This window comes from Diadema setosum, chromosome 2 (assembly GCF_964275005.1).
Source record: "Diadema setosum chromosome 2, eeDiaSeto1, whole genome shotgun sequence".
Classification (NCBI taxonomy): domain Eukaryota; kingdom Metazoa; phylum Echinodermata; class Echinoidea; order Diadematoida; family Diadematidae; genus Diadema; species Diadema setosum.
This window is the reverse complement of record NC_092686.1, coordinates 1408368-1426218: the sequence shown is the minus strand read 5'-3', so window position 1 is coordinate 1426218 and position 17851 is coordinate 1408368. Positions and strand designations below refer to the sequence as shown.

Here is a 17851-nt window from a genome sequence, read left to right as displayed (position 1 = left end):
TGAAGGTTTCAATGGAGTACACCTTTATATATCAAGGATTAGTAGAATGTACAAAAACTTTTTTACCAAAACTTGCTGAGGACTGATAGAATTATATTTAGTTAGTGTGAGTGGAATAAAATCTTAAATGTCTTCGATTTAGAAATGGAAGTGTTTCCAAGGGAGGAAGTGATAATCCGGATCCCATTTTTATGTGCAAAATTTATCTACGTTCTTGGAAGGATTTTATGAGCGGACCGAATTCCCTGTGGTACGTTGTTAAACTATATTGCACCAAAATAAAGGAAACTTTTTGGGTTGATATCATGTTTTTGCTTACTGCAGAAATACACGTAGTTTGCAATGTGAATTACATAGAAGAGAATATTGTCGGTTTTGATGGCACATTCGATTCGAACGATATTTACACGCAATGTGATGAATACATCGAAATATAACAATAAGATTCACTCTTCGTATCTGCTTTGTAGAAGTTGGATTCCTGAGTGATGGTGTGATGTATTGCAAAGAGTCAATATATCAGTATTCAGTATAATTCTCAAAGCTCTTTTGTGTAAAATGTTACGTCCATTCAGATGGGACTTGTTAGCGCAGGTCTAACGGTCACGATCAAACTGAAACGGAATTGTATGCTAAAATTTTTTGCAATTTTGACTAGATGAAGGATTTTCTTTTTTTGAAAAGGAGAAATAACTTCGTAACAACCTTGCCACGAATATGATCAAACATTATGATGTTTCCTATATTGAAAAAGATGCAATATTAACTTCGAGATATTACATTTTAACGCAAGCGTACAGCCGGCAAAATTACTGACGAAAACCATGAAGATATCTCATTATCTAACCTAGAAGTGAAAATACCAGGCGTTTATTTTGACAAAGATCAACAAAATTTATGAATATGAGTTGCGGGCCGAAGATAGGTAAGATGCAAAATGGAAATTATTCATTGATAAAGATAGCTAAAATTAGATATTTGCTGTTTCTAAACTTATTTACAAGGCATGAATTATTTTTACGCATAATAACGTTGTAAAGCAAAAAAAAAATCAACTATATCCTGTTTCAATTTCTACGGAATGGCAAAAAAGATAAGGTAACAGGTCGAGATGAATGAGAAGCCGAGTGGAAAATCACCATGTTATACGAGTCCGACACCCAGGTGTCATACATCCCATCAGTCATAAAACCCATAAGTCATACAGCCCACTTTGTCATACAGCCCACGAGTCATAAAGCCCAGGAGTTATACAGCCCACGAGTCCGCCACACTCACATCATCACCTGCGCTTATACGCATCATGTGTCAGTCTCGTGAGCCATTTTTGCCTAGTGTCGGAGTCATTTCCTTGTTTACCTAGTGTCGGATACATGGGCCTTTTGCCCAGTGTTGGACTGTTGGGACTTATTTGCCTACTGTCGGACTCATGGACATTATAGAAATTTGCCTATAGTGTCGAGCTCACGCATGGTCTACGTCGCTGTCTGACTCATGGACCTTTTTTCAATATCGATCATAAGTCGCATGACTCTGTGGTGTCGGGCTCGTTGGATGACCCCAAACGACGGCCTTACAAAAGAGTTTTATGCTGGGTTTTTGGACTATGAAGACTCCTTTGTTATATCGTCTTTAAACCATTCTTTCGAAATATCTGAACCTTAATCGTCTCTTGTCAAAAGCAAAGTGTTGTAACATTAACTTTGGAACCGACGAAAGATAAAAAATTCTTAGAATTATCGACCTTTGTCTGTGATTAACGCTGATGTAAAAGTTTGTTCAAAAGTACTCGTATCAAGGTTACAAAAAGCCTTACATTTAATGCTACATCCGACCAGCACGCCTTTATTACAGGAAGATCCATTGCAGAGGCTTTGAAAAACGTCCGTGATATGTTTTATTATTCAACCGGATCGAGAGCAAAGGTTTCGTTGTATCGGTCGACTTTAAAGCTTTTGATTGAATAGACCATGAGCTTATTTATAAAGAACTGAAGGCTGTGGGATTTGGTCCAACATTTATTTAAGGGGTTAAAACTCTTTTTATACTGTAACATTGAAGGATGTGTACTCAATAATGGCATATCAACTGGGTACTTTCCCATTTCCAGGGGAGCCAGACAAGGGGACCCTTTATGCCCGTACCTTTCCCTTATATCAATAGAAACGTTAGCCACTCGTCTTAGAAATACATCAGAATTTAAAGGTATATCTCTATTAAGATTATCGTCATGATGATTTCTGTGCGTTTTGTTAAGACTTTATGATTCAGTTGATATGTTGTTTGATAACTTTAAGCAATTTTATACATGTTCTAGTTTGGTGGTTAAGTATAGAGAAAACAGAAGTTCTAAAGACTGGTTCCGAGATGCTCAGATAGTGGATAATGCCCGTTTAAAGAGAAAGGTTAACCCTGTTTATGAACATCCACTGTTTTGATTAATCTAAAGGCGAGATCCAGTTTGGAATTCATGTCATTTCTGAAATAGGGATTGGATTTTCCCCTGTAAAACAGTGCAAGAGTGGTAAAATCGTGTGAGAATAATGGTTTCACATGTTTGTCGAGAAGCATTCCTCGGCCGGCCGTTATGGGTGTTCATATGGACGAGTCGGACGAGTCAGTATGCATGACTAGTGTGCGGTAAATGAAATTTTAAAAAATGTTTGTGTGTGTATTGTGTGCGTGCGCGTAGAACACAGCAGCGCGTCAGAGTGGGGTCGGTAACCATTGTGACTGCGGTGTGAGATTATTGTTATTTCTGAGGATGTGAGGTGTAGCGAGTTCTATGAGTGATAGAGTTGTTTGCCCGCCTGTTTTGTGCATATTCATATCGACCGGCAACAGGGACATTTGTTGCGGGCAGTTGTTGTTCTTGTGGGTTTTTTTTAATACCACTTTGTGGATAGTATCTTAGGTCTCCTTTCGAGGTTGGCTTGATTCTGAAGTGCGTATCCTCTTCAAATGGTAATCATGAGTTTTGTTTGTTTGTTGTTTTTTTTTCATCTACGCCCCATACGTATTGTAATATACTGTGCTAAAATTATTTGTGTATCAGTCTTTGTAAAAAGATTCTTTTCATGTATATTCTCATGAAATATATTTGCTGAATTTAAAAGATTATTGACATAATTATTAAAAAAAGAAAAATAAAAGGACAGGTGTTCTTTGTATGAGGTACGAGTGAAGGTTTGATATTGTTTGATTTAAACACTGTGTTCAAACGCTTTGTGTAAAATAGTTTTCTCATGGATTCAATATGGAAACGAGTAATGGATGGATTTTCTTTCTTGGTAAAGTCAGCGGTTTACAATACACATTTTACCTAGATTGTAAATGTCAAAGAGACGATATCTCGATATGTTGGAGACAAATGATAGATGATTTTGAACAGTCCTATACCATGTATACATACTCACTGAGAAGAAGTCTAGTCTTTTAATTTGCAAATCATGAGAGAAAATGGAAATAGCAGGATTCAACTTTAACTTTCTTCATAATCTGATCCCTCACAGATACAAATTATTCATGTGGGTATTACCCTTGATGTTTATTTGATAGTGATCTGGTAGGGAGGAGAAAAATCTCTTTGTCTGCATGAAAGCAGTCATTTTTATTTCATTCAAAAGTGTACACACTCAAAACTGTTTGAGTGAAACTTGTGTGAAGAATCTTTATGATTCTTTAGAATTCTTGATGAATCTTAGTTTGTTGCGAAATTTTCTTATTTACAGATCAAATAAGCCAGGCAATCATATGAAGACAAATAAAATGGGTCTAGTGTTGTCAAATTCAACGTAGAGGGCGACCTACACAATTATGACGACTTTGAAGTTCCTCTGCAGGGACTGGTCTAGACGAATTAGCAATGTCGTGGTGTGCCCACACAGTTCTGTGGGGGTGCCCTCAGATCTCTGAGTGGATGCGTCGAAAACCAGGTACACATAAGCAAGCAGTGACCGATCTGTCGAAGTGACCAAATACTGTGGACTGACTCCTCTAATAGGGTTACCGAAAGAACGATCGAAAGAACAACTCATATGATGCAATGTACACTTAACAACAACAACAATAATAATAACAACCGAACCAACCAATTCAGTGGCGGATCCAGAGGGGGCTCACCGAGAGCCCCGCCCCCCCCCCCTCTTTTTTTTTTTTTTAAATCAAGAGAAATAAAAAGAGACAAGGGGGTGCACGTGTCCTCCCTTTAATTTTGTAAAGGCGCCTCCCCTTAAAGGGGGTATCTCACTGAGCAGCGAACGTTTGCGAACGTGGCGAATTTGGGATTTCGCCAGGGTTCGTAAAGGGTTGCAAAAGGTTCGTCAACAGTCGCAAGAAAGTTCACAAACGGTTTTTATTGTCGCAAATAGTTTTTCTTGTCGCAAAGAAATTTTGAATATGTTCAAAATTTCTTTGCGAACCTTTGCGAATTTGTATTTTCGCTAACAGTTGCAAACATTCGCAAAACACTCGTAAGAATTCGCAAACGGTCGTAATACGGTGTCGCTAACATTTTTATTTGATTCGCCACTGCTAGCGAACAAGTAACCATATGGTTCCTATATAAAAGCTTCTGAAACAGACAAAGTTCCACTCTAAGAAAGTTCTTGAAGCTCTTGACATCTCCATCATGTAATTGCTTCAAAAGCTTTTCATATTGACTAAAGTCTGTCCTCTGCAACAACCACTCTCTGACCCAAACAGTCTTTCTTTTCTTCTTCCTTTCTTGTTTTTCTTTATTTTCTTTCTCTTATGCTGCACAATAGCTGCAGCAGCAGCCTGACAAAGCAGCTCTTCAAGGATAGCAACACGTTGAGCCTCTTCTTGGCAGAAATTTATTTCCATATACTGGAAATCCATCTTGAACGTTGTCACAAGAGATCTGAATTCAGTGGATGGTTTTACGTTCGTTTTATGGGTCTGACTATACATAATCGCCTGGTACTTTTCTAGGTCCAAGAACATTCGCAAACAGTTGCTAATATTTGAAAAACTGTCGCTAACATTTAGAAAATTGTCGCTAACATTTGCAAAATTATCGCTAACATTTGCTAACATTCGCTAATAGTCCCCACCTGTGTTTCGCAAACACTTTCGCAAACATTCGCTGAAGTGTTGCTAAATGTCGCTAAACATCGCTAAAAGTCGCTAACTATCGCTTATGGCAGAAGCGAACCTTGACTTTTCGCAAACTCAAATTCGCTACGTTCGCAACCGTTCGCCGCTCAGTGAAATACCAGCTTTACGGAACTCCTGGATCCGCCCCTGCAAGTCATACACTGTTTATGATACACGGACCAACAACAACCAAGAGGAAGGGGAGATGATAAGTATGGTGAAATTTTAACTGCATAGGATAGTTGCACAGGTAAAATTTTTAAGGAAATGTAATTATGGGGCACTGTTTTGGTAATGAGTTGCTTCGTGTATAAATATAGTTATAGGCCCTACTTCCTTTTTTAATGTTGGTAATTTTGCTGTACTATTTTCATTTCATTTGTTTCAGTGGAAGAAAAAAAAAAGTAATGTGTGTTTTCAGTCATTAACTTGTTTTGTTTTTTCAAGTGGGAAATGCTATTATACCAAGAATTATTTTTGTTACGATGTATAACAGAAATACCAAATTGATTACTAATAAAAACGGATTTCATTAGTTCACAATCAAAAATCTTTTACCTTGTGTGAGCTTTCGCTTACTGTTTTCTGCAGACTTCTTCAGACTGGCGTTGACTCGCCGATACCCATCTACGGCGAGTCAATGCCAGTCTAAAGAAGCCTGCAGAAAACAGTAAGCGAAAGCTCACCCAAGGTAAAAGATTTTTGATTGTGAACTAATGAAATTCGCTTTTATTAGAGATTCACCGATCAGATGAACCTCTTCCAAGATCAAATTGATTACTGATTTTTCATAATGTTTAAATTGAAGTGAATAAATACTATTGGGGGAAATCGATCAGCGTGATGGTGAATACCATGGAATAGGGGAGAAGTTTGTGGTTCATCAGGATTGTACTGCTTTCGCAGTCTAACTTTTTACATCTCATCTTTTTTGAGTGTTTTTTGAACAAATACCTTTTGACCAGCAGACCAGCAGCTACGTATTGCCTCCGCATCATGTCTTTTCTAGGATAAAAAGTTAACTTAAAAAATCTACTTTTTGGGGGAATGAAGAGAGGCATTCACACATACATACAGGTTTAAGTGCATGAATTACAATTATACTATACACTTGTACTTATCACATGCATTTTGGAATTTGTAGAGTAGCGTTTATTCTCCATCATGCATATTCATAAATGCAGTCATTTTGCGCGCACTAAAACGAACACAATGAAATCGACAAGGTACCAATTAAACCGTTACGAATTATCAAGTTATCTATCATGCAAGCATAAACTAATACAATAATAATTGTGTCTGTGTTCTGTGCGTGCGTGTGTGTGTGTGTGTGTGTGTGTGTGCGCGCGCGCGCGCTTAAGTGTGTAATATTTTTAGTGTCATGTACAGACTTGTGCCGAGGAAGAGGCCCAATTAGTCGAATAAAATGACAGAGAAATAATGTAAGGGGTACTATAAACAGATGTTGGAATACCAGTGGTTGTAAACGTCAGCGGTAAGTCCAACAGTTGCTGGATGATACTGTTGCTGACTTATCTTGCGATAATTTCTGGTCATTCTTAAAAGAAAAAGAAATAATCCCATCGGCAAATTGAACTCAAAGGTGACAGTTGCTGCTCAAGATGACGTTTGCACCTTTTGCAAAATTACATTCTAATGTCATCAAAATCTTCCCCAAATATTACAGAGCCTATTTCTTCCTGTCCATAAACCGATTGCGATCGGATTTTAACTTCTGGTGGTGTTGGGAGAAATAAAGGTTTAAGGGTGTGTACAGTTCTGGTCGAGGTGAGGATTTAGCATTAACGTTTTGCGAAATATTCAAAATCCACTCAGTATGAGATGTCAAAGAGCATGCAAGTCTAAGGGGCATCAAAAGTTTATTTGATGGAAATCAGTTTTGGAATGGCTGAGATATCCAAAAACAAGTGAAACAAAGAAATCCTAATAAAAGGCGTGGCCTGTCGCCTTTTATTATTATCGTCACTTTTTTGGATAACTCAGCCATTTGAAAGCCAATTTTCATCAAATAAACGTTGAATCCTTCTTAAAATTACATGCTCTTTCACATTTCATAAGAGGTTTCTCATTATCTCACTTAGGAATGTTCAAAACACGAATCCCCACCTCAACCTGTACTGTACAGTCCCTTTAAAGGGACATTCCAGACGATTTTCATAATTTCACATCATATAGTACATAAATCGACAACTCCACATATAGATTTGTAGAATTTAGTGTGGTTCTTGAGCAGAGAAACAATACTTTGAAAAACCTTAAACAAATTACACTGAACAAGGATGATGACATAGGAGGTTCACATATTTCAGAAATGTAGCGGTGTAATTCCATTACAATACCTCTTTGCTTGCGAGTTCACCTGTGCATAATCTATGCAGGCCTTCTTCTTTTGTTCTGCTTCCTTGAGCCCCAACTCGTGCATTCTTATTGTGACTCTGCCATGTCATCATCCTTGTTCATTGCAATTTGTTCTAATTTTAAAAATTATTCTTATTCTTCATCCCAATTATCACAAATTCTGAAACTCTGTCCTCAGTATAACCAATTTATAGTTGTTCAAATGAAAAATCTGAAAATCATCCGGAGGTCTCCTTTAAGGAGGTACTATATAGGGGTACCTGGTACTATATGGGGGGCCATAGCACCTCCAGGGTATACTGAGAAGTGCTGGTGTGATGTTATCACCAATCCATGCGACTAAGCAGATATTTTGTTTCTCTGTCTCTCAGTTTGATTCAGTTTTTCATTCAGTTTGTCTCAGTCTTTTGTCCCTTGTAAAAAAAAAAAAAAAAATGCTGGAGGGAAATGTCATGTTTATTTTCTGTTTATTGTCGTTTATGTTGTATTTTTCATCGTTTGATTTCATCACCCTTCACTTTCTTTTATTGCTGTATTCTTCCTCTCTTTCATTTTGGATCACACGAAATTCTAGCCAAATCGATGAAAACACGATTCTATAGGCATTTAAGATGCATTCATATCATCAATGTGTCAGAAAATTAGAAAATATTTCACGGATAGTCATGAGGCACTCCAAGCCAGCAACATGTGTGTACACGCTATTGACCCTTCACAAGTGATCGGTCAGTCGCGACACACACCCTTCACAACTGATTGGTCAGTACATCTATGGTCAGTTCTTGGCACTGATCTCCCCTCTAAGAGGGGTTAGAGGCGAGATCAGTGGTTCTTGGTCAGTCCCATGCTGCATCGTTGTTAGCAGCGAAGAAATCACGCGTGACCCGAGAGACCCGGCGTGCAGTGCGAGTTTCTGCGATGGATCCTTGAAAAGGGTCTGAAATACAATCGCATGCAAACAATGCCACCGAATATATTGCATGAGGTTTCACTCCACACTAAAATAGGGCATTGTACATTACTTTGAATCAACGTTCCAACGACGTCTAAGATATCGGCGACGTTTGTGAATGCCATCCACTAAAAAGCTATAACTGTTATTGCAAAGACTGCAAACTGCGAGGTCAGTCGGCGCGGCATGTTTCTACACTAGCTCTAAGCGGGCGCTGTGATGGTGAGTGTGATCACGTACTTATGACATCTAGCTTGGCTTTTGGAAATGCCAGAATAGAGTACTGTATAATTATAGTATTTCACATTTATGTATTTTACTTTCTAATTCCGTGAAATTCATTCAATTCAAGTGATATTATTTCCACATAAAGTAATACAAAGCAATATACTAGTACATAATGCTTACACGAGTACATGATATTTTAAGGAATTTTGAATCACATCTTTTCCGATTCAACAAAACATGGATACAAATATGCTAATATAATGAAATACCAGAATGTGTTTGATATTGCCGATATAATTGACATTTTTCACCGCCACACGGAGTTTTAATGAGAGGATGCAAAGTTTACCTTGCGAAGCTTGAATAGCGTAGTGGCAACAACCTCTATCGTTGGCATGGTTTTTGAGAGAACGGCGGCGTCGCGATAGAAGAATATGATGCGTAGATTGATGTGCACTGGAGGTGGAGGCGTGGGTAAACTGGGTACGACATTTTTATAATGCCACGAATCGACTGCCGTATTCTCCAAGGGCCTACTTTTATAACACTTTGGCTTTGGTGTAAACAGTTAGATGACATTAGTCCTGAAAGGTCTAGAAATACCCTTACCTAATTACTTCACAGATTCGCTTGCGAATTCTTTAAAAATGCTTTTGTAACTTCGGAATCTTTGTCCGTTTGAACTTTTGAGGAGCCCTCTGAGTTTTGAGGATGACTTTCAGAGCGTTCACCCGAGTTTTGCAACGTTTGTCTTTGATAGACACTACCCAGGCTAAATATGAATAGAATGTCAATATTAATTTTGTAAAGAGATACCTATGACCTAAATTATGACGGGAGAAAGAAGTCTTGATGTCAACCAAGTCCATTTGTCCCTGCTCATACCACCAACGATTACTCTACTTAATTCTCCTTCATTTACTCCGTCATTGTGCACCCCTTCCAGCCATCCTCGTATTAATTTATTTTATACTCAACTTATATCGATCTTCTTCCACAAAGTTGTACAACTTATGTACTCCACCGGAACTGCCTTCTTAGATTTTCGCGAAGCGGACGTACAGAGGTAAACACGAACAGTAACAGACAAAACTTTCTGCGCATGCACAAAATTGCATATCAACATTGATCTAGTTTGCACGGTCGGTCAATATTCACGACGCAGAGAGTTACTAACTGATGCAGTGATCCTATGGGGTGTCATTTTACTTTGAATAGGCTGCGTCCTCGCGTGAAATAGTATAAATCTAAAGCTACTTTGCACCACAACGCAGGTGAAGAGGAGAACGAAAGACTGTACCGCATGTCCCCCCCCCCCCAAAAAAAAAGAATATACAATGGGACCGTCCACAACGATAACTTTAAAAATAGTGAATCAATCCAAATACAATCTCATGATCTGAAAATATAACTTATTACCAATATCCTGCAGAAAACCCCATCCGATTTGCTTCAGTGGTCAAAAAGAAGTAACGATCTTTGAATCTACATGTCAGGAATCCGTTCCCTCTAAGTTTTGTCCATTGTGTTCACAGTCCAAGAGCATCCAAGTGCTGAACTTGGAAGAAACAGGCCCATATCATGCTTTACAACAATCCGCATTTCTCTGTGACCACGTAACCTTAATGGGGTTTTCTGCAAAATGTAGGTAAGAAATTATAGTTCCATTTTCTGAAATAGCATTTGGATTGCTCAATCATTTTGAAAGTTATCAATGCGAAAATCGATTGCATTTTTTTTTTTTTTGGGGGGGGGGGACATACTTTATACTTTCATAGACAATGTCTACCAACAAAGTCACATTTTGTATCTTCTCTCTAACTTTTCATCTTTGTCTTTTACCTTTTCAAGGCCATAGAGTTTTCTCCGAAAAGATAGATTCTTAAAACTTATCTTAGCGGATAATTTTCTCGTGCACTCCTCCGGACAAACAGTGATACATGTAATTCTATTCAATAATTGAATCAATGGCGATCTTATAATGGTATCTGTGTGAGATCTTTAACGCAAGTGACGTCACTCTAATGTGAAATAACAAGGAGAACTGTTTGACAATCTTCAGAGGACATCGCGTTCAATGACTCACCGTCAATCAAGGTGTAAATATCCTACTTTTCATTATCATTTCCGTCGAGACCGGGGTCAAAATACGTGTGTTATGGTTTATCCCAAACTTGGTCATTTCCGTACTATTATGGACGTACCTTTCCATGCCTCAACCAATCAATACCATCCCTTCAAGGGGCTTTGTAGCAAGTCCTTGCTGGCTAACAATGTTTTCTGTGACCTTGATTTTTGTTTAGCAACGAGATCAAAGGGCAAAGCACGTAATCGTGCCTCTCAGTTTTATTGGTTATTCAAGCGTCGTATACGACTTTATGCCGTATAGTGTAGAGACTATCAACCATGTTTTCATCAGTTATAACGATGGTTGAGTCTCCTACTTATTGCTTGAGCTTTGCGTTTGGAAAATAGGCTGACGTGGGTGGCTGGATATTTCAAAAAGGTATATCTATCTGTCTAAATATCAAACTAGGCAAGCGTACGTGTTTACTCGATCGCATCGGTTTTGATAAAAACATAGTTGCCTTCCTTTGTCCTATGTCTGGTTCCTTTCCTCGCCTATGATCCGTCACAACGAAAAAAAAAGTGTGAGATATAGAATGATAAAAGCGGTTAGCTTATCTCCTGTATTTGCTGCGCAAAGGGGAATACTACACATATCATGATCAGCATGTGGTCTCCATGCTGTGCTTTATATCTTTTATTCATTTCGAAGCTAGTTGTCATAAGCATGAAGTTTCAATCTACCCGTATTACTCCCTCTTGGATCAAATTTCTCCCAGAGCTTCCCGCGCTTGGCTGAAAGGTAAAATCCCCCATCACGTCTGCCGCGATGACTCGTGAGAACTGTGGGCGAGATGAGGCGCCGAAGGAAGGCTGGCGATACGTCGTGCTTCTGGCTAAGCTTGGAAACCACTTTCTACAACAAGGGGTGATGAAATCTCTTGGAGTTCTCATTCCCTCCCTAGTGGTACAGCTTGACAGTACCTACTCTACAGTTGGCTTTCTCCTCTCACTACAGCTGACTATGACCTTCATGGCATGTGAGTTATGTTACGCTTTAAAGGGATGATGTAGTTCTAGTTGAGATGGGGGCTTCAGATTTCCAACTTTTGAAGTGAGATAACGTACGAGAAACCAATTATGAAATAATAAGAGCATACAATTCGAAGAGGAATTCGAAGTTTATTTGATGAAAATCGATTTTGAATTGGCTGAGATATAAAAAAGAAGCCCTAAAAAGATGCTATCCACCTTTTCTTACGATAACTTTATTTTACTTTGATTTTAGATATCTCAGCAATATCAGAACCGATTTTCATCAAAAACACAAACTTTGAATTCCTCTTAGAAATATTGTAAGTTTTTTAATATATCATAAGTGGTTTATAGATATTTTGCAAAAAGTTAAACTCTGAATCCTACATTTCAACCAAAACTATACCATCCCTCTAATGAATTTGTTCCATCAACATAATTGCAAAGTATAATCAAATTTATATAACTAAATCATATTCCCCGACTCCTATAGGTTTATAACTTGTGTCAATAGGCCTACCTGTCACCTGATCCCATATCGTCGAGGAAGATTCCTATTATATGTTTTAAAGAAGAAAGAAGCTGCAGCTTTGTTCCTTATTTACGTGAATGCCTATTCGCAGCAAGGTGTGAGAGATTGAAGAAAATACGATTTTACAGAAGATTCTTCATTTTCCTTCACTATTTTCAGCCTTTATTGATCTTTTGGTCTTTAAAGATATTTAAGAGATCAAAGGTATATTTTTGCAACTAAATTCATTTTTGTTTACGTTACGTTTGTGTAGTTTCTAACTATTCTCCTTCTCTACTTCGCCAACCAAAGATATACAATCTAAGCAATGGAAATATTGTAACGTTTTATTCATTTATTGCCATGGTCACCGCAATATTTCTTCCTAATTTTTTATTTCTTTCAAAATAGTGAATAGGATGAAGTACATTCTCTTCACTTAATCATGCTATATCAATTATCATATGATTTTTGAAGGAAGGAGTTTGCATGGTAGTGTACGTAACATGTGCTCGGTTTGCGGTTCACCATGAAAGTGTGAGTCCTGAAAAGGACTGTTGGAATGAAAGGAGGAATGAGATGATATAGGAGAGGAAAAGCAAGAAATTGAGAGGACGGACAATCAACTGTCCGAAACGTCGAGTCCTTCTCCTTGCTCTATTCTCCTCTCTGGTTCACAATCCTTTTCAGGACTACACACACTCTAGAAAGAATACCCTCGCTCACTTTCTCGCTTCTTCCTCTCTTATCTTCTCATTCCTCCTTTCATTCCAACAGTCCTTTTCAGGATTCACACAAACAGAGTATAATGTTATCATGAATTCATTACGTACAATCATTCGATATGATGTGAATGCGGAGTTGAAGAATGCTGTATTATATGTCAGCACCTCTGCCATATTTTTTCCTCTACTTATTGTCTCTATACTTCTGATACATGCGATACTTTTGACATTTTGGCTCTTTATGTCTGCTTTAAATTTCACTCCTGACATTCTTAATCTCTGATATTTTTGCCTTTACATTTAACCGCTGACATAATTAGTCTTGACATTTATCCCGTGCCTTGACAGTTTCCCAGGACATTATACTGCCGACTATATTTACCGCTAAAAGCATTTTATTTTAGGCCCTATTCCCTGGACATTCTAATTCATGACATTTTACAACTGACGTTTTTACCCCTGACATTTTGTAACCGTAACATTTTTACCCGTGACATTACTGCTGACATTTTTATCTGGCACCAAAGTGAAAGACTGATTGTGTTTTGATACTGATATTCGGACGAATGGACGGAAAGTGATAAACCACGGATATCTTGCCCGCCCGACTCCCGTGAGATAATGATTTTGAAGGTGAAAATCTGTAAACACAGCAAAAATTTTCTCGGAAGGTTCCATGGCATTTGCTCCTACAACAATATTGCTGTTATAAAATATCTGCACAATAAGCCAAACATAAATTCTACCCACAAACCATGGCACAAACCTAACCCTCACGTCAAATTAAACCAAAAACCCTATCACAACCCTAACATTAACCCCCAAATTGGAGAAAATAAGACCGGAGCAGTTGTCGCAGGAGCAAATGTCATGTCGCCGTCTAGAAAAGAAGAACAATAGAAAGCAAGAGGTAAACTACATTCTTAATTTCATCGAGTGAATCTTGAGTTCGTCATCAAACATTATTAAACCCAGAAACATTGTTTCTTGTTTCCTGCTTCAGAATGTTCAATAACTGTAAAATGACAGTATCATGACCGCAACTCACTACGGATGTCCGTTCTAGAGCGGTGCGAGAAGTCATCAAGATTGTAGTGATAAGCAATGGCTGTGGCTAGATGAACTTCAGCTTGCGCTTTCTCGTTGCAGCCATTTTTCGACCTGAACTTGTTATTCAAGAACTCGCAAGACGTCAATCCATTTGAAATTTTCTTGATCACTCTAGAAGTATTCTGATGGTCAGTTAGTATGGGTTTGTGTGTGTGTGTGTGTGTGTGTGTGTTTGACTTAGTTTGGACCCATGACATTACTCCTGCGACAACTGTTCCCATGAAATATGTGCTATATAATCCAAACATAGATTCTACCCACACCACAAACATAACCCTAACCCTAATCCTAATGCTTACATCAACAGGGAATACATCTTATTTATCTCGTATTTCCATTACCTTATGCAGCGCTTGTTCATATTGTATTTAGAGCTGTCATGAATAATGCAACGTGTCCGAGAAAAGAAAAACCGAAACCGAGTTTCCGTGCAACTTTTTACGATAAAGAATCATTAATTTGATTTATGAGATATATATGAATGGAAAGATATACTTCTCATATTTTTGATGTACAACTCAATGATAATGATTCATGCATGACTGAGTTTGAACAATGGACAGTGGTGCTGCCAAATTTTCATTTGCAGGCGCAAATGGTGACTTTGAGTGAATTCTACCTTCATGTTTTCGGAAAACAAAGTTCACAACCCAAACATCCATATTTTCTTCTTTCATGTGAGATCTTATGTGTCAAATGTGAAATGTGAATAACGCTTGCCCGAGGAAAAGTTGCATGAAAACATGTTTCATTTCTACCGATATTCGAAAAACAAGCATTCAGCTTTCCCGACTTTGATATAGCACTAGACAATAGGCTCATCTGCGCGATTGAATTCACACAAAACAACGGCAGTGCTATAGTGAATATTGTTGGGAGCTGGGGGGGGGGGGGGGGGGGAGGGGGTATTTACAGAGAACGCTTTATGGAAACGAATAGAAAAGCCCTTTGTTAAAATTGTCATTTATATCGAAGCCTAATATCGTGAGTATTCTCAGGCCGCATGTAGTCCAATGGCAATGGGAAATCAACGTTACAGCAATGGCACGAATTTTGTTGATTTTGTACCTTAAAGGGGAAGGCTAGTAACTGATCAGTGGGAATCAGTGGAAATGCTGGGAGGTGATTGTTCCAATCCTTATGGGATTCATTCAAGAGTTCATTGTATATCTATTGTTGCGTGAAAATGATTTGCTTCAGAACGGTCTCATATTCAAGTAATGTGCAGATTAATGCTCCGTCACTGACCAGGGACGCTAACCTGGAAGCATTAAACTGCACATTACTTGAATATGAGACCATTCTGAAGCAAATCATTTTCACACAACAATAGATATACAATGAACTCTTGAATGAATCCCATAAGGATTGGAACAATCATCTCCCAGCATTTCCACTGATTCCCACTGATCAGTTACTAGCCTTCCCCTTTAAACTTATCTCAGTGTTTTCATTCCTCGCTACATTTCACAGGCAAGCCTGCTTCATCCTTCATCACTAACAGGGTTGAAGTTTTTGAAGCTTTTGAAGGGGAGGCGACGCAAAAAACAACAAAAAACAAACAAACAAAACCCTGCTCCCTCCTACCCCCCCCCCCGTCTCCTCATTGTGTAAATTGACTGAAGCATAAAGTGTACTGTTTTCTGTCAAGTCGGGATAGCTAAATGGCTCCTCATATCCATCCATCTGATTAAAATTGAAGCATATTTTCAAATTGTTCTCTCGAGCAGGCGTAGCTCAGTTTTTTACGCATGAGTTGTCATATGAAAGGAAAAACAGTGCATATTAAGGCCATGATTTTTTTTTTCCAAAAGATTGCAGAAAAGGCCTGAAAACTCACTCAAATGCAAATGAAAATTTGGTAGTACAATGTACTACTGTCTATTGTTGTTCACTCACGCATGAATTATATGAACATTGAGCTGTGCATGAAATGAAAGAAGAGAGCACTTTCCATTTATGTACATCTCATGAAGCAAATCTATGAGTATAATTGCAAATAATTGCAATGAAACTGTTACTCGGTTTTGTTTTGTTTTTGTGGGACATGCTGTATGACCTGCCCGAAAGGTTTAGTTAAAATAGCCTGTCAGACTAATCGAAATATAACTTGTCAGGCACTTTTATTTTGTTCATATCAATTTTGATATTCATGTTTTCCCCGCAGGTCCTCTCGCACAAATACTGATAAAGAAGTTCGACGTCCGACGCGTATCGATTCTGGGTGGAATAGGGACTTCGCTACCGGTTATTGGTGCTGCTTTCACGCGGAATCCGGCCGTTCTCGGAGCGATTTTCTTCGTATCAGGTTAGTCAACAACAGAACTCGTTAATGCATCACACATGATACAAGTAAATTCAAACAATTGATGCAAGTAAATTCAAACATTCGATTGATTGTTTGATTGATTGATGATTGATCGATAATTTGATTGATTGATAATTGATTTATTCATTGATTTATTTGATCAATTTGATTTGAAGTAACAACTAAAAAGTTGAAACGTGAACATGATTGTGAAGTGACAGGTCTGATTCTAATAATCCAACAAATCTATTGAATCATTTTACTCAGTTTTAATGAAGGTTGAATTTTCACTGGACATAGCTCAATATCTCTTGATTTTTTTCCCATTTTGCACAGCATACAAGATCTTTACTATTCTATCTATCAGAAAAGTAATGTGGAACGTTAAAATAAGCACAGAATGTTATTTCATATCATGTAAGAATTTCTAATTTTCATCTCACACAAAAACATTCCATCCTTCTTTGTAACAATTATGTTTGTACCCATTGATGTTTCCAACAAGAGAATTTAGCACACCTATGATGTATTTCAAGGAATGCTGAATCAGTGTCACAAATTGGAGATAAAAGGGAAAGAAGTAAGGAACACCATGAAATGAACAATGGAATTATGATTTTAATTGTGTACACGTATCATGTGGGAGCTCGTAGAGCAAAAATCATCACTTTCGATGCTGAGTGTGCGGGCGCCATTAATTTTACGTTCAACATTACACCGTAAGCGAGGGATAACCTTCCTTATAATTCGTTTAGATGGTGGAGTTTCTGCCTGTCATTGATATTTTCAGCAAAGCACCACAGCCAAGTTCGTAACTTGCAATTCTTATTATGTAATTCTTCTCACGCACAGGTGTGTGCAGTTCTACACTCTGTCAGGCATCCGTCGTGCTACTGCGCCAATATTTCGGTGAGCAGTTTGGCTCAGCCAGCTCTGTCAGCCTAATAGGTTCTCTTGTTGGGGGAATGTTGGTGCCGTTAATAGGCGGGAAGCTCCTGGAGTCGTATGGTCTATTCGGTGCCCTTCTCTGCCTGGGCGGACTGTTCCTCAACAGCATTCCAATCGGTGCTACATTGAGACATCCAAAGAGTTCTCGATACACAGAGATCAAAACTATTGCGCTTGGTAGTCTGAATAGCCCAAGCGACGCTTTGGAGGTGGAATGTATTGGAAACGATTCGGAGTGCAAAGTGAAGGACAGAAAGAAGGGCAGACGATCATGCAGGATGATCCTCGACCAAGTCCTGACAGTCCTCGGCCTAAAAGTGCTCTGCATGGAACCCTCCTTCACTTTGTTCTTTCTGTCCAGCCAGATACTCTACGACACCGTCTTCATCGGTTGGGCACTCTTCATGGTCTCTTACGCCATCGACGTCGGGATCGACGCCTCATCGGCTGTGTATCTCCCGATAGCCGGG

General features: G+C 38.5%; 1 protein-coding gene across 1 annotated transcript in view; it reads left to right on the top strand.

The window, feature by feature from the left end:
• The first annotated feature begins 11675 nt into the window (after positions 1-11675).
• LOC140246350 (monocarboxylate transporter 3-like) overlaps positions 11676-17851 on the top strand; it is a 7895-nt gene continuing 1719 nt past the window's right edge. The window contains exons 1-3 of the mRNA XM_072325821.1: positions 11676-11784; positions 16293-16433; positions 17286-17844. Coding sequence (XP_072181922.1) covers positions 11676-11784; positions 16293-16433; positions 17286-17844 — 809 coding nt within the window. The remainder of the gene's footprint in view (positions 11785-16292; positions 16434-17285; positions 17845-17851) is intronic.